The sequence below is a fragment of the Lemur catta genome, chromosome 20, assembly GCF_020740605.2.
Source record: "Lemur catta isolate mLemCat1 chromosome 20, mLemCat1.pri, whole genome shotgun sequence".
NCBI classification, from domain to species: domain Eukaryota; kingdom Metazoa; phylum Chordata; class Mammalia; order Primates; family Lemuridae; genus Lemur; species Lemur catta.
The window spans coordinates 20,453,717-20,475,758 of NC_059147.1; the positions used below are offsets into that span (position 1 = coordinate 20,453,717).

Consider the following 22,042-nt stretch of genomic DNA (forward strand, 5'->3'; position numbering starts at 1 on the left):
GAATTCTTTGAAATTTAGAGTTAATAGGGTCACTGCTGATTCTTGAATTCCTGCTGTAGGAACTAAGAAAAAGACTTGGTTGGCAATGGCTGTCTGAGCCAATAGAAGAGGATTTTGTAGGTTAACTCCTAGGGAAGAAAAGATGCCTGTTGATGGAGGGCAGACCTTGCAAGGACATAGCCTGCATTGCTGTCCAAGCCCAGCTGCTGGAGTTTCGTAAATTATTTACTAGCTGTGGCTATAAATTAGAGATGAATGGAAGGCTTTTGGGCCTGATCTTGGATGTACTCCTTATGAATGAATTTCAGGTATTTTCTGCTCTAAGAGTTTTTGATGAGAGGACTGTAATCTCTCGTATGCAGAAATTACTATTGCTACTGCTGTTGTACAGACTTTTCCTCTTCCAAATTCTGCTCTAACATAGGTTCAGAAAATTCCATTACTAAGACAGGTAAATTTAGTCAGTCATCCACTTAATTCAGCTTACCATTCATATCCTTCTGTCATAAACACTAGATCCAATTCCCATTTCAGAAAAGTTGAACCTCTCTCTCCTGGCCATCAGCAAAACTTCTTGGCTTGTGATTGTGCCAAATGTCTAAAATTTTCATATAAACATTTGAATTAAGAATGTAGTTGCTATTAAGGTACTCTGGGGCCAAGTATTCTCCAACATGTCAGGGTAACCCCCTCAATGAAATTAGCTAGTCAGCGTCATGGCCCAAATTTAAGGGTACTTAGTAACACCAGAGAGCTTATGTACATCCTTGTGTACCCTGGAGTTAAGTACTCCCTGCACGTGCAACCTCAAGATAGTGTTCACATTTATACTTCACCATCCATCCACCTTTCTCTCATGCATGCACATACGCATGTACACAAAATCTCTAACAGAGACAAGAACTTTTGCTCATATTTTTTTTAATGTATCACAATGAGCAGGAAACATACTTGATGAAATATTTTCAAAGGAGTATATTCAATTACCATCTACAATCAACTTAACTATGACAACAAAGTTTTTGTGACAAATTTTTTTTTTCAGTTTGAAAGTTCCATGTGGTTCTGTTTGTTAGTCTCCATGTATTTTGGTACAGTTCGAGATCAGCATTGTTACAGTAACAAAAAAGCTAACAAGACTACATTATAGAAAAACACCAAGAACATCATTTTTGGTTTCACTTGCTCTATTTTTTTTTTGTTTTTTTTTTTGTTTTGTTTTGTTTTTTGTTTTTTTGTACATTGCAAAGGCTGTTCATATACCTCTTCACCTCAGGGTCACGTTCATTTATGCTTTCTTTCCTACCCAAACTTGCCCCCCTCCCCCCTGAAGAAAGTAAACAAACAAAAAAAACTAGTCAAAGCTTTGTTTCACAGTGGGCAGTATCTCAGCGCCAACAACCAACTCAATTTATGCTTCTATTTAAAATGTCTTAATTTATTATTTAAAAAAAATATATGTCCATGAACATCAAGTGCACTGGCTTGGGTCACCGCCTCTCTCTCCTGCAACTTCCTGCCATGCCTGATAAACTCAGGTTTAAACGCATGCCGTCTGTTTTACTTTATTTTCAATTGTGTAAAACTTTGGCCACATTCATCTCTTTAAATAGCTTTTAATTAAAAAAGAAACTTCCTAGATGTATTAAACTTTTCCTTGTGTATTTTTTTTTTCTTTTTAAATTTCTTTTTGGAAGGATGGATGAATTAACTCCCATTCTGTGGGTCAGTATGGTGCTGTTACTGACCGGGTGTCCAGCACCAACCCACACTATGGAGTATTTGGGAAAACCAAAAAATGGAAGTGTCAATGGAGGTGAAGAACTAATTTAAAAAGTGAATTGAGATAAATCCTACCCAGCTACCTACTATGCAGCAGACAGGAGTAAATTCCCCGAGTGAGATCAAGCTAAACAGTTGAGCATTGTAGTGAATTCATGCTTTGTGAATGGTACGGGTCATAGCCCTAGTGGATGTCAGCCCACAAACATCTAACTGGCTCCTGTTTGACCTCTAATTTTCACCATCACTGACTGCTTTGCTACTTCTGGGTTAGTGCTAAGAATTATTTTTTCTCTTTTGAATGAACATATATGTGGGTGGTAGAGTTGTAGAGGACAGCATTAAGTGTGCAACCCACTCCAGGTTGAAACAATCACGTAATCCCTTTGAGGAACACTGGTGGGTGGAAGTGCGCTTAGCTAATCTACCCAGCCACCTTATTGTTGCCAAACACACCCACAGGTCAAGGCATGGCATAACAAAACACTGACAGTCACTCTTCCTCACACAGGGAGGATGGCATAGTAGCTCAAAAAAAAAAAAAAAAGAAAAAAAGAAAAAAAACCAATGAAACCCCAAAACCGTGGTTGGGGGGGGGGAGTGGCAAAATTACAAAGAAAAGAACTTGGTTGAGGGGGGAGGGAAAGGGACAGAAATTGCACTATTACCAAGCAATATCATTTTTAAAAGCAAAGTTTTCAGAGAAGACCTAGCAGAATTTGACAGGTAAAGCTAGTGTTAAATTGTTAATTGATATCACAGAGAGAACCAAAAACAAAAACAATTTTTTTCTATATGATACAGACACAGAGTAACATACAACAGTTAAATGGCAAAAAATATATATATATTTCATAGAGTTACAAACAAGATAAAATAATGGAAAACAAAAAACTGTACAACTTTAAAATTTAAAAATGTTCATCTCAAACACAGGGAGAAATACAAGAATTCTTGTTAAAAGGAAATAGCATGTTAAAACAGTAAATGTTTTGCGTACTTGCTTTTGACACCTTATGCTACAACTGGATACTGGTATGAATAGTTAGATGGTATTCTTTAGTTTTTCTACTTAAAAAAAACAATTAAAAAAGGAATTTGCACTGTGCATCAGCCTAGTTAGAAATATGTACAACATTTCAGGATCTACTCTTTCATTAAACTAAAAACAAATTCATAAAAATAAAATAGTCCCGGCTAAAAAAGAAAAAAAGAAAAAAGAAATCCATTTTCAGATCTTGGAATGCTCCAGTCTTTTGCAAAGTCGTTGAGTGGCTTCAGCACTGGGGAAAGAAGCCTGAAAGGTGACCAATGGAACCTGCATTCACAGTCTTCAAAGTTCCCTTTTGAAACATAAGGAAGAAAATGAAGGGGAGAAGGATTCACACTTTCAGGGCAAGGGGAGATTGTTTCTGTTGATGTTTGGCTATGAAAGTGAAACAGCAAAGCATCTATTTGTCTCCGAAATCTATGTTTTAGCAGCACAAAGTTTGCCTTTCAAAGTTCAGACCTTTTTTTTTTTTTTTTTTTTAAAGATGAGAAAGGGTGTGTGTTATGTTGTGTTACAGGAATATGGATATTTAACATAAACACAAGTGCCTCACATACAGTTTCTTTTTTGCTTTCTGTACATTGCTATCTGCTTCTTTGTTGGCTGCGCTCTGGATCACTCGCCGCTCAGACTGCCTAACACAAGGACAAAACTTTGAAGTAAAAAATGTGTCTTTTGGTATATGGAATTGTCATTAACAGTTGCCTCTCTGCTTGCAGAAGAAGCACATAACAACCTGGGAATCTTTTGTTTTACTCTTTTATTAAACTAAGTCTTGTTTGTTTAAATCAGAAACAAATTCTCAAGTAACAAGAACCCTTTCCCTTTTCTGCATCAGCAGTGAAAGGGTGTGTCTTTGGATTTTATTTAAAGCATGAAATTTCTTTTTCTGAGAGAGGAAAGAAGAAACACAAACACAAACACAAAAACCAAACCCCTAACCAAAAAGTGTTTTAGAAAAGAAAAGCACACAGCCAAAGCCAATTACACAAACTGAAAAACCAACGCTTTAGTATAGGAAAGGAATATTTGAAGCATCTACCAAACAAGGAGTACAAGCCAAAAGAAAGATAAGTAAAAAAATAAATGCACAAGGCTAACAGACATAGGTAACTAGAATTATATGCCTTTAAAAAGTTTCAACTCCCCAACCAAAAATAATCTGTGAGGATCCTAATGACCCCTAGAATCCCTTGAAATTCTTTCTTTAGTTTTATAAAATAATTCTGTAGCTACCCTCTAAGAAAAGAAGGCAGCTACCTTAAGTGGGAGATTGTAGGGTGGGAGGAGGAAAGAGAAAGTAGAGTTCAGGGACAAAGGGGAGAAAAGCTTAGGCGAATCAACGGATTGCAATCTATCTGCTAGGAATGAACAAGACAACATCAAATGAGGAGCTGTCAGCTGGACCATACAAAAAGCTAAATGTACACAAAAGTTTTTTTTTTTCCTTTTAAATCTACCATACCGCTTCAGTTCATTTCCAATGCAACAATCTACTCAACACCAAAAATGGTCATATCTATCATAAATACAGAAAGTCAGTTTTTAAAACTTATTTTTTTTTAAGCTACAAGTCCTCAACACTCTTTGTGTGTGTGTGTTATTTTTTTTTCTTCTGAAAGTGGGAGTGCTTAACTTTTCCCCTTGAAATTGGCTTCAGCAGAAAAGCTATCCTTAAAAATCCCCAGAAAGCTAAAGCAGTTCACATTGTTTTTCTCGAATACTTTCTGCCCGTTTTTAAGTTAACAAAACAAAAAATCTTTTTCTGGAACCAAAAAAAAAAAAGAACAAACAAAAAAAAAAACAAAAAAAAGCAAACCAAAAAATAATATATATAAAACAATGATTCTGAAAACAGAACAAAGTGTGAGCGATTGACCTGAGAATAAAAAGACATTACATTTCTTTTTTTCTTTTAGCAAGCCATTGGTATCTGAATGCTAAGATAGCAAGAAATTTAAAACTGTAACAAGGTGGACTGCTTTCCCATACAGTGCATGCCGGGCTCCTCTGTGCTATCAACATGGGGCGTTTATTGAAAAGGGGCAAATATACAAGGGGTTTAAGCTCCAAAGACATTAGGGAGGCCCTGCGGACTTCTGTTTCCCAGACCAATAGTACCTTCAAAAGGACACAATATAACAGGGGTAGATTTTTTTTTTTAATATTAAAAGAAAAAAGAAAAGACAAGAATGTAAAATCACCGGCATAGATAGGTATATGGGAAAACAACCCACGCTTTTTCTTTTTTTTTTCCTTTTTTTTTTTGGTTAGAAGCTTTGGAATTGCAGTTAGTCTATTTTTGAAATTGGTTTGTTATTAATTTTCGTATTTAAATTCATTTGTTTGTATTGTTCATCTTCAAAGCTTACAATCTGAAGGTGTCCGTTCCTACACTGGTCAGACCACTGTCCTTGGGGCAGCTGGGGTCTTTGGGACCCTCCACCGGGCTCGCCGGTCCGTCGGACTTTTGGCTGAGATCCGTGTCAGACTCCTCCGAATAGTCGTCTGTTGGCATCGAGGGCTGAACCCCTGAGGTGCTGCATGAACTTGAGGTAACCGTTGAAGATGAGGAGAGAGGAGGAAAAGAAGGGGGCTTCGAGGCCGAAGCCCGGGAGACCACTTGCGGCCAAGACTTCCTGGAGGCGTGGGGGGAAGCGGAGGAGGAGGACGAGGAGGGGGCGGCGGCCGACGGGGGAGGGGGGCTGTCGTTTGAGTGAGCGGCAGACTGCGAGGTAGATGCGGTGCTAGGATCGGGGAAGCAGGCAGAGTGAGGTAATAAACTAGGGTGCTCTTTGGCGTTTCTTGCTGCTCTCGTGATTGTTCTGTGTTTGTGCAAGGCCGACTCGAGATGTTGACTCAGAGCTTCCTCCCCACAGAGCGCGCTCTCGCACGCCAGGCAGTGGTACGAGCCGCCACCGCCGCCGCTGCTGCCGCCGCCGCCACTGCCGCCGCCGGTGGGGACGTGAAGCACCATCTCTTGCAGGTTCACCACAGACTGGCCGAAGAAGCAGAGGGACTTCAGGTGGCTCCTCGCCGCCTCCTCGTCGCCGAAGCCCGCCTGGCACTTGCGGCAGACCAACTTGTACTGCACCTTTGGAACAATGAAGGGGTCGTAGAGGGAGTCCGCACTTTTGCTTTCTGCTTCTGGCTCTTCAGGGGGTTTCGGCAGGAGGGGGGACACCTCACGGGGGGCGTTTTTCTGCTCTTCTGGTTTGGGGGATTCTTTGGCAGGGTCTTTGTCTGGGGAAGCAGCCCCCTGGGGGACTGGGGTTTGGCTTGCTTTGGGCTGCTGCTGCTGCTGCTGTACTTTTTGCTGCTGCTGCTGTTGTAGTTGCCGCTGCTGCTGCTGCTGCTGGATCGCCTCCTGCAGACTCTGCTGGTATTGCTGGTACTGCTGCAGTAGGGAGCCCGGAGACAGCCCCATCAGGGCCTGCGACAGTGCAGGGCTGTAGGGGAACAGGCCTTCCATGCCATACATAGGCTGCAGGTACCCACTCTGCAGGGCGCCAGGGATCTGGGGGGCGTAATAAGGAGAAAAGCCTGGTACAAAGTAAGGAAGGAACTGGCTCGTGAGCAACGCTGTGGGGTCCGAAGTCAAGGCTGCCTGCAAGGCCTGCAGCTGAGCAGGGTCCACCGCGTACTCCATGGCCGGCAGTGGGGCTGAGATCGTGGCTGCAGTCGCCGGGGGGGCCTCTCCTTTCTCCTTCTTGGGGACAGGCAGGGGTTCCCCTTTCCCTTTGTGCGCCTTTTCCTTCTCCTTTACTTTCTCACTGTCTTTGTCCTTGCGTTGCTGCTGTGGCAGGAGCTGTGGCGTGGGTGGCGGCTGGGCTGCTGGCGGTGGGGGAGGCTGCTGCACCTGTGGCTGCTGCTGCTGCTGGGATTGGGGGGATTGCTGAGGGGCCATCGCCATGGTGGCTTGTGCTGGGGTCGGGGAGCTCAGCGACGCTGAGGACGGTTTATTTGGTAATCCAGATGTGGGGAGGCCAGGGGAAGGAACTGTTGTGCTGGGCAAACCCATCAAGTTCGGCTTAGGAGACGTTAAAGCTGGAAGGAATGGAGATAGAGAAATCACGGGTCAGTCTGGGGTGGTGAGGCTGAAGCTCAAGACACTTATCAGTGTGACAGGCTCTAAGTTTGAGATGTCAAGGTTTAAACCGGAAGGAACCTCTCAAAACCAATGTTTTCAACAGAACTCTGCCAGGCTCAGGGCCGGATAGCCTTATTCTAGTAAGGACCCGGTCCTGGGCCAGCTCCACACTTCCCCTTTCGGCTAAACAACTTCCAACACCTTCCTGCCAACATGCCACACCTGCTAGTTCACGTGGGCCAAGCATTCACCCAATGCACTTCGTCTAGAGAACCCCAACTTAGCTGTTTCCAGCTGGGACCCATCAAAGCTTCACAGAACTAGTACAACCATGACCCCTTCACCCCCAGAAGTTGTCTGGAAGAGAGAGGCAACAGAAGACAAGGAAAACAAAAAACCTGGCAAGGCCTCGTGAATAAACAAAACAGGCTCTGCATGTGTTCCTCTTCTCTGACGTCTGCTGCTACAGCTGAATGGATGCTTTAGGAAGGCAGAGAGAAGATGATGAATAGGAAAATGTGGAGGAAGTGCCTGGGAAGAAATAAAAACAATCTCTTCCAGGAAAATTGCTCCTAGTGCTGTGGCCCAGCTGATCTGCTTGAACAAGTTTGTTAAATAGCGTAACCATCTAGGAATAGGACTCTGGAGTCTTCTGGAGAAATGACCACCTTCTCTTCCTGCCCCTATTTGAATGATACATGGAAAAGCAGTGGGGCTGTAAATACTTGAGAAACCAGCCACACGGAGAGGAGAAAAGCAGTATCACAAATGGAACAGCTCAAGGTGCTGACACTGTCAATTCCCAAGACACTACCACCTACCCCAGGCACCCCTGCATATGGGCAGCAAAGGTCTCTGTGTCACCAGGCCCAGTCTACCTCTCCCTGCAAAGCCTTCACCTTCACCAGAGCTTAAGATCCTCCTTTACCCACAGCTATCTCCTGGTTTGAGTCTTCTGTGCCAGGGTAAGGGAAGAGGGTGTTGCTGCTGACGGTACGTGAAGCTTCAGGCGTAGTAAGACTAGCAAGGTAGTAGAGAGAGACAGCACGGGAGGTGGGTAGACAGAGTGTTCTGGATGATGAAATGCCGAGAAAAGGCAGGAGTCGGGCAGAACTCAGAGGCAACAGCTCTCAGAACACCTCTACATTCACCACATCCAAAAACCTTACTTCAGAGGACATCAAAATGTAAAATCAAAAAATCTCACAGCCCTTCAATATTTCATTTGGACCACCTGCCGCCAGAAAGCTGGCCTAGGGGTTCCATAATACGACACTGTCCTCTTGGGAAAAAAACACTCTGAAGCCCAGACCTGGGTAAAGACTACTTTATTTTCCAGCTATGGTGGTACAGCACTCACTATTAAAACCCTCATATTTTAGATGAAAAGAACAAGATTGCTTCAAGTTGCCCCACCCAGACAAACATCCATTAATGAGAGAGAGCCAAGGAAGACGTGTCCTTCAGCATCCCATCATCCAGTTTCCTCAATGCACGTCAGAAACCAGAGGAGAAGATGTGACTGACTGTACTCGGAAAAATTTAGTAAGGGCTTGTTGGTCAAATTGGCACAGGCAAGGCAGAGACACATGGCTGATGGATTCTAAACTTGGGACATGGCTCTGTCTGCCTGCCACTAGGCAGCAAGCCTGGTCTACATTTTAAGTTTAGAGCCAGAGCCAAAAGCTCAGTGGGGCAAGAAAGAAATGTCTAGTGATTTTCCCATCCCATGGCTGCAGGCTTTTAGGGGAAAGATTCGGGTCAGAAGGCCTTAAAGTGACTTTGTGTACCTACAACTAATGGGCTATATAAGAGATTCAAATTTTAAGAAACGTCTGAAGCACTGCTATTTACCAAGCTCTGCAGTAGCCACACTAGATAGAATACCTCAATACACTCTTCTCACAATAATTCTGTGACCTTGGATTTCTGATTTGTAAGGTCAGAATCGAGCAAGGTACTTCATCCTCCTGAGACTTGATCACACACCTCTGGAGTCAAACTGACCCTATGTGGATTATGGCCGACACACTTGGGGTGTATGACCTTGAGCCCATTAATCGACCTCTTGGAACCTTGGCTTTCCACAATAGATGGTTTTAAGGATACCAGTGAAAGACCATATGGAAAGAGCTTAGCCTTGAGCTGGACATGTAATTGATGCTTAACAAATACAAGTTCCTTCCCTCCCATTCCAGATCCAGTGCTCCTGAGAGCTGCGGTTACAGTCAGGTGATTGTAACTGGGGCATGTCTGGCTGCCTCGGATAATTAAGACCATTCCTTTCTATCTCAAGTCCACTCTAAGTGGTTAGAACCTGAGTAGCACTAAACATATACCTGTTGACTGACTGGCTCATATTGGGTGCTGTGGAAGAAGCACATAGCACTGGGAGCCCGGAGGCCTGGGCAGGAGCTCTGGCTCCTACCCTAGCTTGTTGAATGGTCTTGACCTCTCTGGGCCTCAGTTTTCTCATCTGTAAAACAAGGGGAATAGATCAGACATTCTGATTCTACTTTTTTCACATTATTATGATATGTTGGGCCTTCCCAAGCCCCTCTGGCAAAGTCTTGGGCTTCAAGGATAATTGAGTGCCTGGCCACTTGCCATAGTATGTTTGCTGGCTTATGTCTAGCTGGCTTTTGCATCATTTTGTGACATTACTTGTCAACACATGTAAGTAACAACTTCTGTGTCTCAATGCACTTCTTTTTCTTGTTCTCTTTGGATAAGAAACTGGGATCAGGAACGCAGTAGCCTCATGTTCTATAAACCACCATGAAAACTGTAAAACATGGAATTAATTCAACTGGAAACTAGGACTGCTCTGGGAAGCAGCAGAGCTGCTTCTGCAGGCTGCTTGGGGGCACCTGCTAACTAAGCCTCACAGGACCCTGGAGGTTAAGGTCCAATTTGGGAAAGATGGCTGGATCCAGAGAAGATGGGCAACCACAGAGAAGGAGAAACGAGAAAGGTACACAGGAAGAATTGCTAAAACTCCCTGTGAAGTGAGAACACAAGAGTACCAACTATGTATGATTCTAAATGGGAAGGAGCGAGGAATGGGAGGTGGACAAGAGGAAATGAAGGGGTGACTGAGGACCACTAAAATAAGCATTAGTATTTTGGCCTGGAGGACTAACAGAAACACATGGCCTAATACAAGATTCCTGGTCAGTGCCTTCAAGTGGAAAGGCAGTCTTGGTAGAAACCAACAGAGCCACTGTTGTTCTGGCTAGAAGAGAACCCCCGCAGTACAGATCTACCACCTAAGTGCTTCTTCCATGCCAGGCCTGGAAGTTTTTCATTACAGTACACACCCCGGTTGTGCTACTGAACATAGGCCAGAAGAGTGGCTCCTCCAACCAGGAGGTCCCATCCCTGAACTAGGAAGGCAAAGAACCACGTACACAGCAGCACTAGGGAGACTCAACAAAAGGGAAGCTTCCTCTATGCCCCACACTCACAGGGTTTGGATGGTAGCCACGTAACAAAATACTAGCTGGGCAGTTATTTAACCTTGGAAAGAATCACCTAGAGTAGAACCCACCTGTGTTGGATGGAGTAAAGCCTGGCAAAGAGGGGCTGTTGAGGCCAGGGAGCAACACGGGAGGAATACCCTGGAGCGCTGGATATGCTGTAGGAAGGTTAAGGGCCTGAAGAGGGGTGCTGTCAAACATCCCTTGCTGCTGAGCTGCCAGTCCAAGGACCTCATTGGCCTTTTTAATCCGGTCCAACTCTTGTTGAGCCATCAACTGACGTACAGTGGCTGGGTCAAAGTATTCTTTCTCCTTGTCCAACTGGCTTCCAATGGTATCTTTAACTTTGGAGATATGCTGTTGGGAAAAGATATGGTCACGTACAGACAACCGAGCGCTGTACTTGATGCCACACAAAGTGCACTCTGTTTTGGGTCCCTCATAACTCGTTTGGTTTATACCAAAATGCTTGGCCATGCTTAACTTGGACTTCTTTTCTTTTGCTCGGGCATTCTGGAACCAGACCTGAACAACTCTCTTTGGCAGTCCAATGTCATTGCCCAGGACCTCACACTCTAGCATAGTGGGTGTCCTGTAGTCATTAAAGCATGACTTGAGGACCTTCAGCTGCAGATTGGTCATCTGAGTGCGAAAACGTTTCTGCCCAGGCCGATCCCCGCTGTCGCCAGATTTGCCTGCAGATCCACTTGCACCAGGACTCGGGGAGCAGGGGTCTGCAAGGCTTGAGGTTTCACTGTAGTCCACTGTACCTTCATTGTCATATTCCTTGCTATAAAAGCTCGGGGCTGGGCTGACCAGACCAGATGACAACCGATCTTCATACTCGGACATCGCCATCATGGCTGCTTTGGTCAACCCTTCGCTGGGCGCAGAAGAGGATTTGGTTTCAGTTGCTATTCCCGTCGCACTGTCATTGTCTGCATTGCCCTCATCTCCAGTCGTGGTGTCTGTGATTGCTGTGTTGACGGAGGAACAGTCGTCGTTGTCCAGCTTCGTTTGGTCAAAGTTTAGATTAACTGAGGACATGGAGGGGCTTTCAAAGTCTTCAATCCCTTCCACCTTGATGGAGGAAGGGCTTAGCAGAGTTCTGGGAGACAACTCCATAGTTTTACTCACAGGTGAGAGAGGGACACCCTGACCATCACTACCGCTCGGGGGTAGGTGGGAAAAGCTAGTTCCATCAAAAATATCTCCTTTCATCTGGAGTCCCCCATCACAGTCTAAGAGCATTGCAGACAGAGTTAGGTTGTAGCCAGCTCTCTTGGCTTCATGCCAGTGACGGGACCGGATGTGAGCCTCGAGGGCAGTCTTGGCTTTGAAGAGTGCTCTGCAAAAAGGGCATCTTCTGTGGGCCTGCGCCGGACCCACAGCCCGGAACTGTCCTTTCCTTTCCCGAGCTCGGGTGTTCTGAAACCAGACTTGTACCACACGTTTCTTCAAACCCACCTCATGCGCGATGTGATCCAACATCTTTCGAGTTGGATTGGAGTCCAGTAGATACTTTTGGTAGAGAATTTCAAGTTGTTCTGGAGTAATAGTTGTCCTCAAGCGCTTGTCTCTCTGAGGCTCTTCTCCTCCCGTCCCGCTGTCATTTTCGCCAGGGCTCGCGCTGGCCTTTTCCTCCAGCTTCCTCTTGAGGGTGTTCATCGTGGAGGTTGGAGTTGAGGGAGAAGTGGCTGAGCTGGCTGGAATCTGAGGGATGGCTCCAGAGAGCAGCTGGCTGGCCAGGAGTGGGTTACTGGGATCGAACAGCATGAAAGGCATATCCAGTGACCTGTCCAGAAACTGGGGGTGGATGAACTGGTTCTGCGCGCTCAGGAAGTGGAGCTGCTGATGCTCCTGCCAGTGTTCAAACGATGGAAACGCCAACTTACACTGGTCACACTGGTAGGGGATTAACTGAGGAGGTAGGTTTGCCAACTGCTGAGGAGTGGAGGTGTGGAGGGGCTTGAGGGGCAGGTGGGAGAGCTGGGAAGGGCTGGGGCTCGATTGGGGCAAGGGGCACTGAGGAGGCGGGACTTGTGGAGGAGGCTGTGGCAAGGAAGGTGGGGAAGCCAGCTGTGGGAGCTTCTGCTGGGGTGCGCTGGTCTTCTGCTCGGGCTGGTCTTGCTGCTGCAGCTCTGCCTTTGGTTGTCCTTGCTTTTCTTGGGTTGGGTTTGGCTGTGCATTGGGAGGGTCAGCCAGCTTTGGTTTGTCATCACTCGCCTCCATTTTTGAATTGAAGGTGGCCAGTTCGTCAGCCTCCGCCGTGAGCTGCAAGAAAGCGGAGGAAGCTGTGTTATTGGCTGGTGGTGCTGGGGCGCTGTAAGCCTGTGAGGGCATCGGGGTGCTGCAGGAGGAGCTGGTGGGCGTCAGGATTTCCATAGCATCCATGGAATCCTCGTTTTGGCTGTCATCCTGCCCCTCCTCATCCTCATCCTTGTAACACAGCTTCTTCTGGTGCTTGATAAGATCAAAGATGCGCTGAAAGACCAGGCTGCATTTTTTGCACTGGTAGTTCAAGTTGCTCGTTCGAATGTATCTATCATTTGTAAGCTCACGCCGCTCTCCATCTTTGCCCTCGCCCTGATTCTCGTAATTTTTCCTGGCCTTCTGTCGGGCATTCTGAAACCACACCACTATGACTCGGGTTGGAAGGTTCAGTAAATTAGAGAGTTGCTCAAATTCATCATCCTTTGGGTAAGCATTGGCATCAAAGAAGTCCTGCAAGACCCTCAGCTGGTAGTCGGTAAACCTCGTTCTTGAAGACCGCTTGCTTCCCCAGTACTCCTGCTTCTGAGGTTCCGGCGAAGGGGGCCGGGAGTCGATCTTGAGCTCCTCCAGGCTGGTGATGGGAGGATTACTGAAGTTGTAAGGGGAGTCCTTGTTACGCTGCCGCTCTTTGAAGAGTGTGTTCCTGAACCAGTGCTTGATCACTTTCTGGGGCAACCCGGACTTGTCTGCCATCTCTTTGATTTGCTCTTCACTGGGCGAGTTGTTAATGTCAAAATACTGCCGCAGGACTCGGAGCTGGTCATCTGTGATCCTGGTGCGAGGCCTCTTGTTCTGCTGCTGGAGCAGGGTCGGATTGAGCTGATGCTGGTAGAGCTGGGCCAGGTCCGCAGGCAGAGGCTCCACAGGTCCAAGCTGAGGGGGCAGCTGGGCCGGCAGGGTCTGCAGCGGCATGGTCTGCATCATTAGCGGTGAGAAGATGGGCAGCTCCATGGGCATGGAGAGCTGGGTGAGCGGCACGGATGGCTGGGCCGGTGCAATCGTCGGGGAAGTGATGGGTGGGGCTGAGGCAGGAATGGCCGGCGTGGACACCGGCTGAGGCGGGGCCGCAGGGAGGGCAGGCGGTGGGGGTGGAGGAGGAGGGGGCGGCGGCTCTGGGGTCTGGGCCCTCAGGGGGTACAGTTTATCGTAGTGCTCTCTGTACTGTTTGGCAAACCTCTCGAGCTGTTTAAAGGGAAAGTAATTCTGATGGACGTGCTCTTGATGACTCTTTAAAATCAAGATGTTGGAAAACAACTTGCCACAGGAGTCACACTCCAGCTTTTCCAGGTTCTCTCCCTGCTCAGTCTTCCCATTCTTTTTCTGCACCTTCTGCTTGTTCTCATTATACTGAATGACCAGCTCAAAGCCAAAGTTCTCCAGGAGGGCCTTGGTGGCGTTCCCTCGGGCATCCGAGGCGATGCGTGGAGGGAGCATGGAAGGCTCAGAACTACCCCCTGGTGCCAACTCTTTCTTCTCTTTGGCCTTCAAGGCATCTGGCAGTGATTCCTTTGGTCCTAGGTTGCCCTCTCCCACCTCAGCACCATCTCTCTCTCTCTGGCTTTCTTTTTCCTTTTCTTTGATGACCGACTTGTTTTTCTTTTCAGGGTGCTGGCTTGGCTGAAGCAGGGCAGAGTGACTCTGGGATAGAGAGAGCTGGCTTTGCTGCTGCTGCTGCTGTTGCAGTATCTGTTGGTGGCTCTGCTGTGGGATCTGAACCTGAGCCTTCAGATCTTCGAGCAGGCCAGGGCCCGTCCCAGTCAGCGTCAGTGCCCCACTGGTCACGGGCAAGCTCACCTCAGGGTTGAGCTGGAACTCAGCACTGGGGATGTAGAAAGGGAAGAGGAGATGCTGTTGCTGCTGCAGCTGCAACAGGGTCTCGGTGGTCATGGGGAAGTGAGGAAGGAGGGTCGGGTTAAAGAGCTGAGACTGGATCAGTGCCGCCTGCTGCTGCAGCTCCTGCTGCAAGTGAGCTTGCACTTGAGCCTGGGCTTGGGCCAAAGTCTGTGCTTGCTGCTGCTGCTGTTGTTGCTGCTGCTGCTGCTGTTGCCTAGATGCAATCATATCTGCTAGTTTCTTCCGATTGGCCTCCTTGGGCTCTGAAGGAGAAGCAAGGCTGGCACTGATGGGATTCCCCAGGGGTGGCATCCCCACACTTTCAGTGGGCACCTGGCTCAGTAAGCTGGAGCTCGGAGCGATGCCAGCACTGCTTGGATTGGTGGTGGTGAAAGTGTTACTGCCACTGGTGCTCACAGGACTTGGTGTGGAGGAGCTCAGAGAGAGACTGCTGCTGTTCCCAGTCCCATTGCTACTGCCACTTGCAGCCTCCAGCTTGGCTGCCCGGGCCTTGGTTTGATGCAACACAGACCTCATGTGGATCTCCAGAGTGGAACTCTGGCTATAGGCCACGTTACAAGTGTTACACTTAAAAGGTTTGTTGTCTGGGCTGCTGGTGGGTTCTGGCTGACCAGTTGCTGATTCTTGAAGGGCTCTCTTTAACTTATGCAGGTGGGAGACAGAATTATAGTGCACTAGCAGGATATTCTTTTGAGTGAATGATTCCTTGCAGACGGTACACTTGTAAGGGCGAGAAGGGTCTAGAAATTTTTCCATGGTGAAATTGGGGCCTTTTCTGAAAGGTAGTGCTCTCTTTGGCTCTGAGCCTGAGTCTTCTTGTACTGACCCAGAGTCACTGCCTGTTGGGCTCTGTTTATCTTCCAAGTCACTCTCTTCCTCCTTGTCTTCCTCAACAATTATGGTGTGGTCCTCGGCAAAGGTGGGGTCTCCCATTGCCAGGAGGTCTCCATTGGCCAGCAGGCCACCATAAAGCTGCTGAATGTCGGCCTCACTCAACTCCAGGTGGCTCGTCTCGAGGTGTTTCTTTAGGGCCTGGAAAGTTCGGAAACTGCGCTGACAAAGACAGCACATAGTGGCAGCTCTGATCACGTGGTACTGAGAATGAAGCTGCAGCTTTTCAATGGTCTTGAAGGCCAGGCTGCACTGATTGCAGCGGTACTTGTACACATGGCGGTCTGACACAGGGAGCTGAGGCCTCTTGGCATGCACCTCGTTGAAATGCGTTTGAAGAGCAGCAGAAGTTTTGAAAACCTGGTTGCACCCCTTCTTCCAACAGAGGAAGCCTGAGTCTTCCCTCACAGAGCTGGGGTCAGCAGGAGAGGGTTTCAAATCTCCAGTGTGCTCAGTGCTTACAGATGGCAAGATGTTCTTTCCCAGATCCTCTGAAGTTTCTGTAAAAAAAAAAAAAATCAAACCCAAAGATAAAGAAGGCTTTGTTTCAATGATGGCACCCACAATAGTCTACCTAGCTCGACCTCACAAACAGAATCTGAGGATGAGGGAAATGCCCAACCTGAATGACAGACTCTCTGTAGAGAGCCTCCTGCTTTCTTTTGTTCCCCCGAGACAGTACATATTATAAACAGGGTGCACAATAAAAGGAAATACAAAAAGTTTCAATTCATAAACCTGTGTCACATCACAGATCTAAGAGTTTTTCAAACAGTATTTAATTGCTTGAGTCAGAATCCTCAATTTCTCAAGAACTGGTTTGAAGGTTACTGATCTTACACTGGATTCCCCTTTAATGTTCATCTTTTATGTAATAAGAATTTAGCAAAGTGGATCTGAAGTATAGGATATGAATTAATGCTGCCCTAAGTTGTAGGGAATTTATGAAAACTGTCATCTGTTGTTAGAAATTATGGAATATATCTATGTTAAGCATTTAGTTTATTGTTGTAATAAGACTCCTGACTGCCATATATATTCAACATGCAATTAACGTTCAAGTGGCCAATTATTAAAATACACTAACAATTGTTTGTCTACAATGAGATCCTCATACCCATAAATACCCTGAACCTTTTTCTGATCATTTGTCCACTGCCTCCTATGGAAAAATCACAAGGGAGGTAGCTAGGCAGTAGTGTGGCAGAACTCTTCCCAACTTAAATCTGAGGTGCCTGTAAGAGGTGAAAGATACAGGACACCTCACAGAGGTCCAGTGACCCATCTCGCTAGGAACCACTATGTGGCACCAGCAACTGCAGCACACTTGTCTAACACCATGTTCTTTCCAAATGCACCTCTATGCTCCAGCCTAAGGCAATCTCAGAAGACTCAGAAGAACGCTGTGCAGAAGCAGCTCCCCAAAAGACAACTAATCCAGTGTCCCTAAAAATCAACCACATGCTCCCCAAGTCCCTAATGATTAAGTCCTCAGAGATGCAGTGCTTAATGGCTTAGGATGGTGGGTTTATGAGCCTACTGAGTGAGTCTCTGGGTATTCACGCCCTAATTGTACACACTATGCAGACCTGTGGGTCCATTCTGAAATTCTATTGGCTCTCATACAGATTTTTCTCTCACTTTAAACCATAAGAATAACATACAAATACATGCCAAGAACCAGAGTATAAAGGAGCTGGCGACAGCACCCCTCATCTCCTGATCAGTTATATTCAGCTTAGCAGTACTGTAAAGAATTCCTGGAACCCCTGTTCTACAAAAATTTGGGCCCAAGATTTCATCCTGATTCAATTCCCTAGGGGAGCTGAAGCAATGATACTAACCAGGCTGCTTTCCTGCCTCTTCCAAGTGGGAATTCCCATCTCGGTCTGGAACAGCTGCTGGGAGGAACATGCTGCTGGGCATCACCATCTCAGGGGTGGTCACCTGAGGAGCGAGAGGCAGGGAAACAAGGAGAGTCAAATGGAGAGGAAAGACACAAAATAGGAAATGTTTAAAAATTATTTAATAAGCAAAATTAGCCTTCACCAGTGTAAAGCTGTAGGTGTCACTTTTCATAGCTCACTGAAGATTCATGTTTATTAGACAAAGCTCACATCAGTCAAAAGTGTTTCTACGGTTACATTCTGGACATAATTAGCAGTGCACACTTGAAGAATAATCTTATTATTAATATTTTTCCTTTATGCAGAATTTTGACTTTGATCACTGACAATGTTTTGTCATGGGCTGTGAAACTTCTTGTGCAACCAATTAGGTAGATAAGTTGAAAGGCCCACCTTAAGCTGCTGAAAACATAATAAGGGCCCTAATTAAATCATACCTAGTAAAGTACACTGTAATCTTGAAGCAGGGAGCGTTGTAGTACTGTTTTCAAAATGTATTCAGGCAAGAAGACGAGGGGAGGAAGAGTGAAGGAAAGGGTAAGAAGAAGAGAAGAGAACAAAGGGAAGGCTAAGGACACGCAGTCACACTGGCAGATATTCCAGGAAACAACATTTTGTAACCCTTTACAAGCTGACGTCAAGCACAAACAAGCATTTCTTGTGACTCACTTAAGCCAGGATTTCTTCTGGAGTCTTTCCCTGTGGTATACAACATCAGAGGGCACCTCTGACCAGGGTCCCCAGCCATACAGGGTGGCCTGCACAGCATTCTGCAACAGGGCAGCCCCACCTTGACCACGGCCAATGTTCTGGTATAGCAATTCCAGAATTAGCCTGGATCCCAACAGGTACACTTTTAGGTCAGATCCTTAGACCTCTCTCTAGGCTTCCCTGCCCTGTGGCCAGAAGCTTGTCCAAACACATTATCATTTGCCCTATGTTAATGTGATAAGCAGTGTAAGAACAAAAGGTTCTTCATTTAAAAAGAACCCGAATCCCTCTGCCTGCTATGGGATGGGAAGGCTAGATGGCAGTGGTATCTTGAAATGAATCAGAAATTGTCTCCCATTTGATGACAGCCTGAGAAATGGACTAACCTAGAGGTTACAGGAACAGAAACTCCTATCACTACCAACCTTTCTACACGGTGTCCAGCCCCACTTGGAGACATTATTTTCCCATCAATCATGACTTTACTGCAATACTATCCTGCTGCAGAGATCGGAACATCTAGATTTCTATTCAAAATTAAATATTTTTAATAAATTACTGTTTGTAACAATTTTAGGATCCTGGCCTTGCTCAACGTAGCTGTTAACATGTCCACTAGAATCAACAACAATAGGCCCCAAAACTAGAGGAAACCCAAACAAATGCCCCCATGGCTGTGTTTCCCCATTCACGTTTAGGGGTATTAGAATCATTGCAGCAACCCAGATGCCAATGGCTGTGAAAATTAAGCAACAGGCACTACAGCGAAGCGTTCTGAGAAACCCCGTGTTTACGAAGAGCAGGTGCATGGCAGGTGAACGTGTGACATGGCATTTTTGCTCCCACAGCCATCTGCACCCTCACACACAGCACACCGGCAGCTGGTTAAGGCTAGCTGTTGATGAGTCGTTAGGAATGGAGTGCAGACTGCCAAACTCATTCCATCTATTTTCTCTTTAATAGAAAGCATTTCTGACCAGTGTGGTTGGGGAGTCCAGCGGGAATCCAAGAAGTGAAAGGTCACCGATTAATTTATAGTCTTCAACCGAGGGGGGGAGCACAAGGTTGGGGGTAAGAGGGGGAGAAAGGGAAAGGAAAAAAGACTCCCCCCCCATCTCCTTTCTCGGTTGTAGCTGCAGGATCAGTCCTTTCCTGGGATCTTTAGGAATTATGAAAAATGAATCATGAGAAATAAAAAAAAAAGCCCTACAGAGTAAAAAAGAATAAAATTATCTAACACCTCAGCTGCACATCATTATAGAAAACTGTGGGCTTTTTATACACATTACAGTAAGGCAGGCATCCCCTCTAACAGACTCAGTACGACGGATCAGTAATTGTTTTCATACACTTTAATTAGAAAAACTCAGATGGCTATGAATAATAATGGAAAAGAGAGACTTTTGCACTTGAAAGGTTGAAGTCAATCAAGTGTGAATGACGGCAAAAAAGAAAAAAAAAAGACACCAATTCATCAGCCCTCTGTTGTCTCGCTGCGACTTTAATCATAATTCCTGATTGGGATTCAAGAAGGCAGTAAGCAGCGGTTCTTTGTCTGCCTTCACCTTCCATCAATTAACTCTCCCAGAAATATAATCATCAACCTCACATGCTCCTCTGCATCTTAATCTAGGCCTCCAAACCTGTAAGTCTTGCCCCATATGTGTTTAAGTAACTACTGTTATCTACCTGCCTCTTCTCATCTATAGTATTCCCAGCCTCTCCCTGGGGAAAAAAAAATGGTTTGGTATATGAAATTTTAACGGGCAAGAAATCCCCAGGAGGCAAAGAGGAAGATCCCTAAAGAGAATCCTAAAGATCTATAAATTCTGGTGGGGTGTATATGCACATGTCTGAACAGAGGTTGAGGGTGGAAGCTGCCTTGCTGCACAGCTACTGGAGGGGCCCCACGTCAGTTCTCAGATGCTCATGTTCGCTTGCCTGTGCTCATTCCTCCCTCTCCTACCAGCTTCCAAAGCGTTTCACTCAAAGCTCGCATGCTTTAAAGAGCCATAAACATAATGCTGCCAAAAGAGCTCACTAAGGAGTCCTTCTGCCCACTGGGGAGATGTATTGCAGATTTTCTTCAACACTTGCCTTGGCACCCCATTTATTTTCCCATCATATCTGACTACCAAACTGCATGGGATTCAGACCGCCTCAGCCACAATCTCTAATGCACAGTTGAAAGTGAGGAGGTCAGGAACTGTACTGAGCACAGTTCTGTGAAGGCCTTCCCTTTTGCTAGGATTATCCACACATAGTTAGGGGAGAACAAAACCTGGTGACAGGGCTGTCCCAAGTGTGTCTGAACTTCACAGGCCCTCAAATAACTGGTCCCATCACCAACTTCCCTATACAGCCAAAAACACTCGCTTGCTCTCTCTCCCTCCTCTTCTTTTCGCCTGCCCACCTTCCTATGCCATCCATACCCCCAGCCATGGACTCAAAATCCAAACTGAAAAAGTTCTCATATCTGATCAGCTGACAATACACAACCAGCCCAAACACCTACACCTTCTACATTGAGTGTACCACCCATGTCGATTGATTCTTCTACTTAATCTGTATACTGGTAAACATCTAATATAATAAATTATGTCCCCCACACCTCACTAATGGACCTAAGAATTAAAAGGCTATTGAAACAAATTTGTAACAAAAAGTAACACAAGGTTTTTCTGGTTAAGAAAATTCAATTGATTAGAACCATTACTTCCTTGACATTTGGGTCTTTCAAAATTGACCTGGGCCATGCGAAGGGCACTCCATGGTGCTCTAGATACCACGTTTTCCTTGAACCTTGTTGAGCCAAGTCAACTACTTCCTCCCAGAGTATGCACAGTTGATGGAAACGCAGGAAGAAACTATCAGCTGAGCTAGGGAACCGAAAGTTTGGAAACAAACAGTGGCAATCACGTCTTCTAACAAGTAAACAGGTCTCACATATAATAAGAGAAAAGTAGAGTTCTACTCCGATGCTGAATCTCTTCCAATATAAGCAGTTCTCATATGTAACAAAAGAAACAGAAAAGTTCTACACTGATGCAAAACATTTTCAGGCTTAAGCAGTTCCAAAACAACTTAGTTGTTGAGAAGGAATGGCCCTGAGTGACCTTTGTTCATCTATTCATCTGACCACCATTGACTCACAAACATTGTACAGGGTCCCCATGCTGCATGCCTGTGAAATGCAGACAGCACGATAAGGTCCCTGTCCCCAAGAAGCTCAACGATCCAGAATAATTAACCTTTCAGAGGTCATAAATGCCTTGGAAAATCTGGAGAAAGTTTGAGACTCCTAAAAAAACACTTTCGCAGATAGTACATTGCAGATAATTTCATGAAATCACAGGCTCCCCAGAAGGAAATTCATAGACTCGACTCAACTGCCTTGATCTACTCAGAGAAGTGACACAGCTTCATAAAAGCCTAGTTCCAACCTCCTCCTGGCTTAGTTATCACTTTGGATTATCATTAATACCTTTCAATATTCCACAAGGCGAGTGGACTCTAAAGCCCCAAGGACATACCTTTTAGAGCCTGGAGTATGAGATGTGGGACTGGTCCCCACTGTAACATCTGGGAGGGGCTGATATTTATCCTTTCTTGGTAGAAGCTGGAATTACAAGGAACACCATCCCACCACCCACCCCTGCAGGTCACAGATGTGGAATGGCCAAATGCAACACTCTGTGCAGCCAAGGTTACACTTTACCAAGTTCTTAAGGGACTGTGCATGCAAATTCACCTCTCAAGGATACCTTCAGACAGGCTGGCCTGGGTTAGATCAATGCAACCAATACATTCCACGTGCTAGAAATCAGAGATACTTTCTTGGAAAAAGTGTTGAACCTGTTTTCTCTGAGACTCTTATCCCTACAGTCTTGGCACTGCTCAAGTAAGTAGGGCTTCTTTCTGAAAAGCCAGCTTTTCCAAGTGAAAGTGTCAGTTTGCCAAGACCTACACTCCCATTGGAAGCCTCAAATCCTTCACATTGCAG

At 45.9% G+C, this 22,042-nt stretch overlaps 1 protein-coding gene across 2 annotated transcripts in view; it reads right to left on the reverse strand.

Moving 5' to 3' along the window:
* Positions 1-904: 904 nt before the first annotated feature.
* ZFHX3 (zinc finger homeobox 3) overlaps positions 905-22,042 on the reverse strand; it is a 159,359-nt gene continuing 138,221 nt past the window's right edge. For both annotated transcript variants that reach the window (XM_045533187.1, XM_045533186.1), the window contains 3 exons: positions 17,266-17,368; positions 10,474-15,921; positions 905-6,880 (listed from right to left, as the gene is read on the reverse strand). In XM_045533187.1, coding sequence (XP_045389143.1) covers positions 5,202-6,880; positions 10,474-15,921; positions 17,266-17,368 — 7,230 coding nt within the window. In that variant the 3' untranslated portion in view covers positions 905-5,201. The remainder of the gene's footprint in view (positions 6,881-10,473; positions 15,922-17,265; positions 17,369-22,042) is intronic.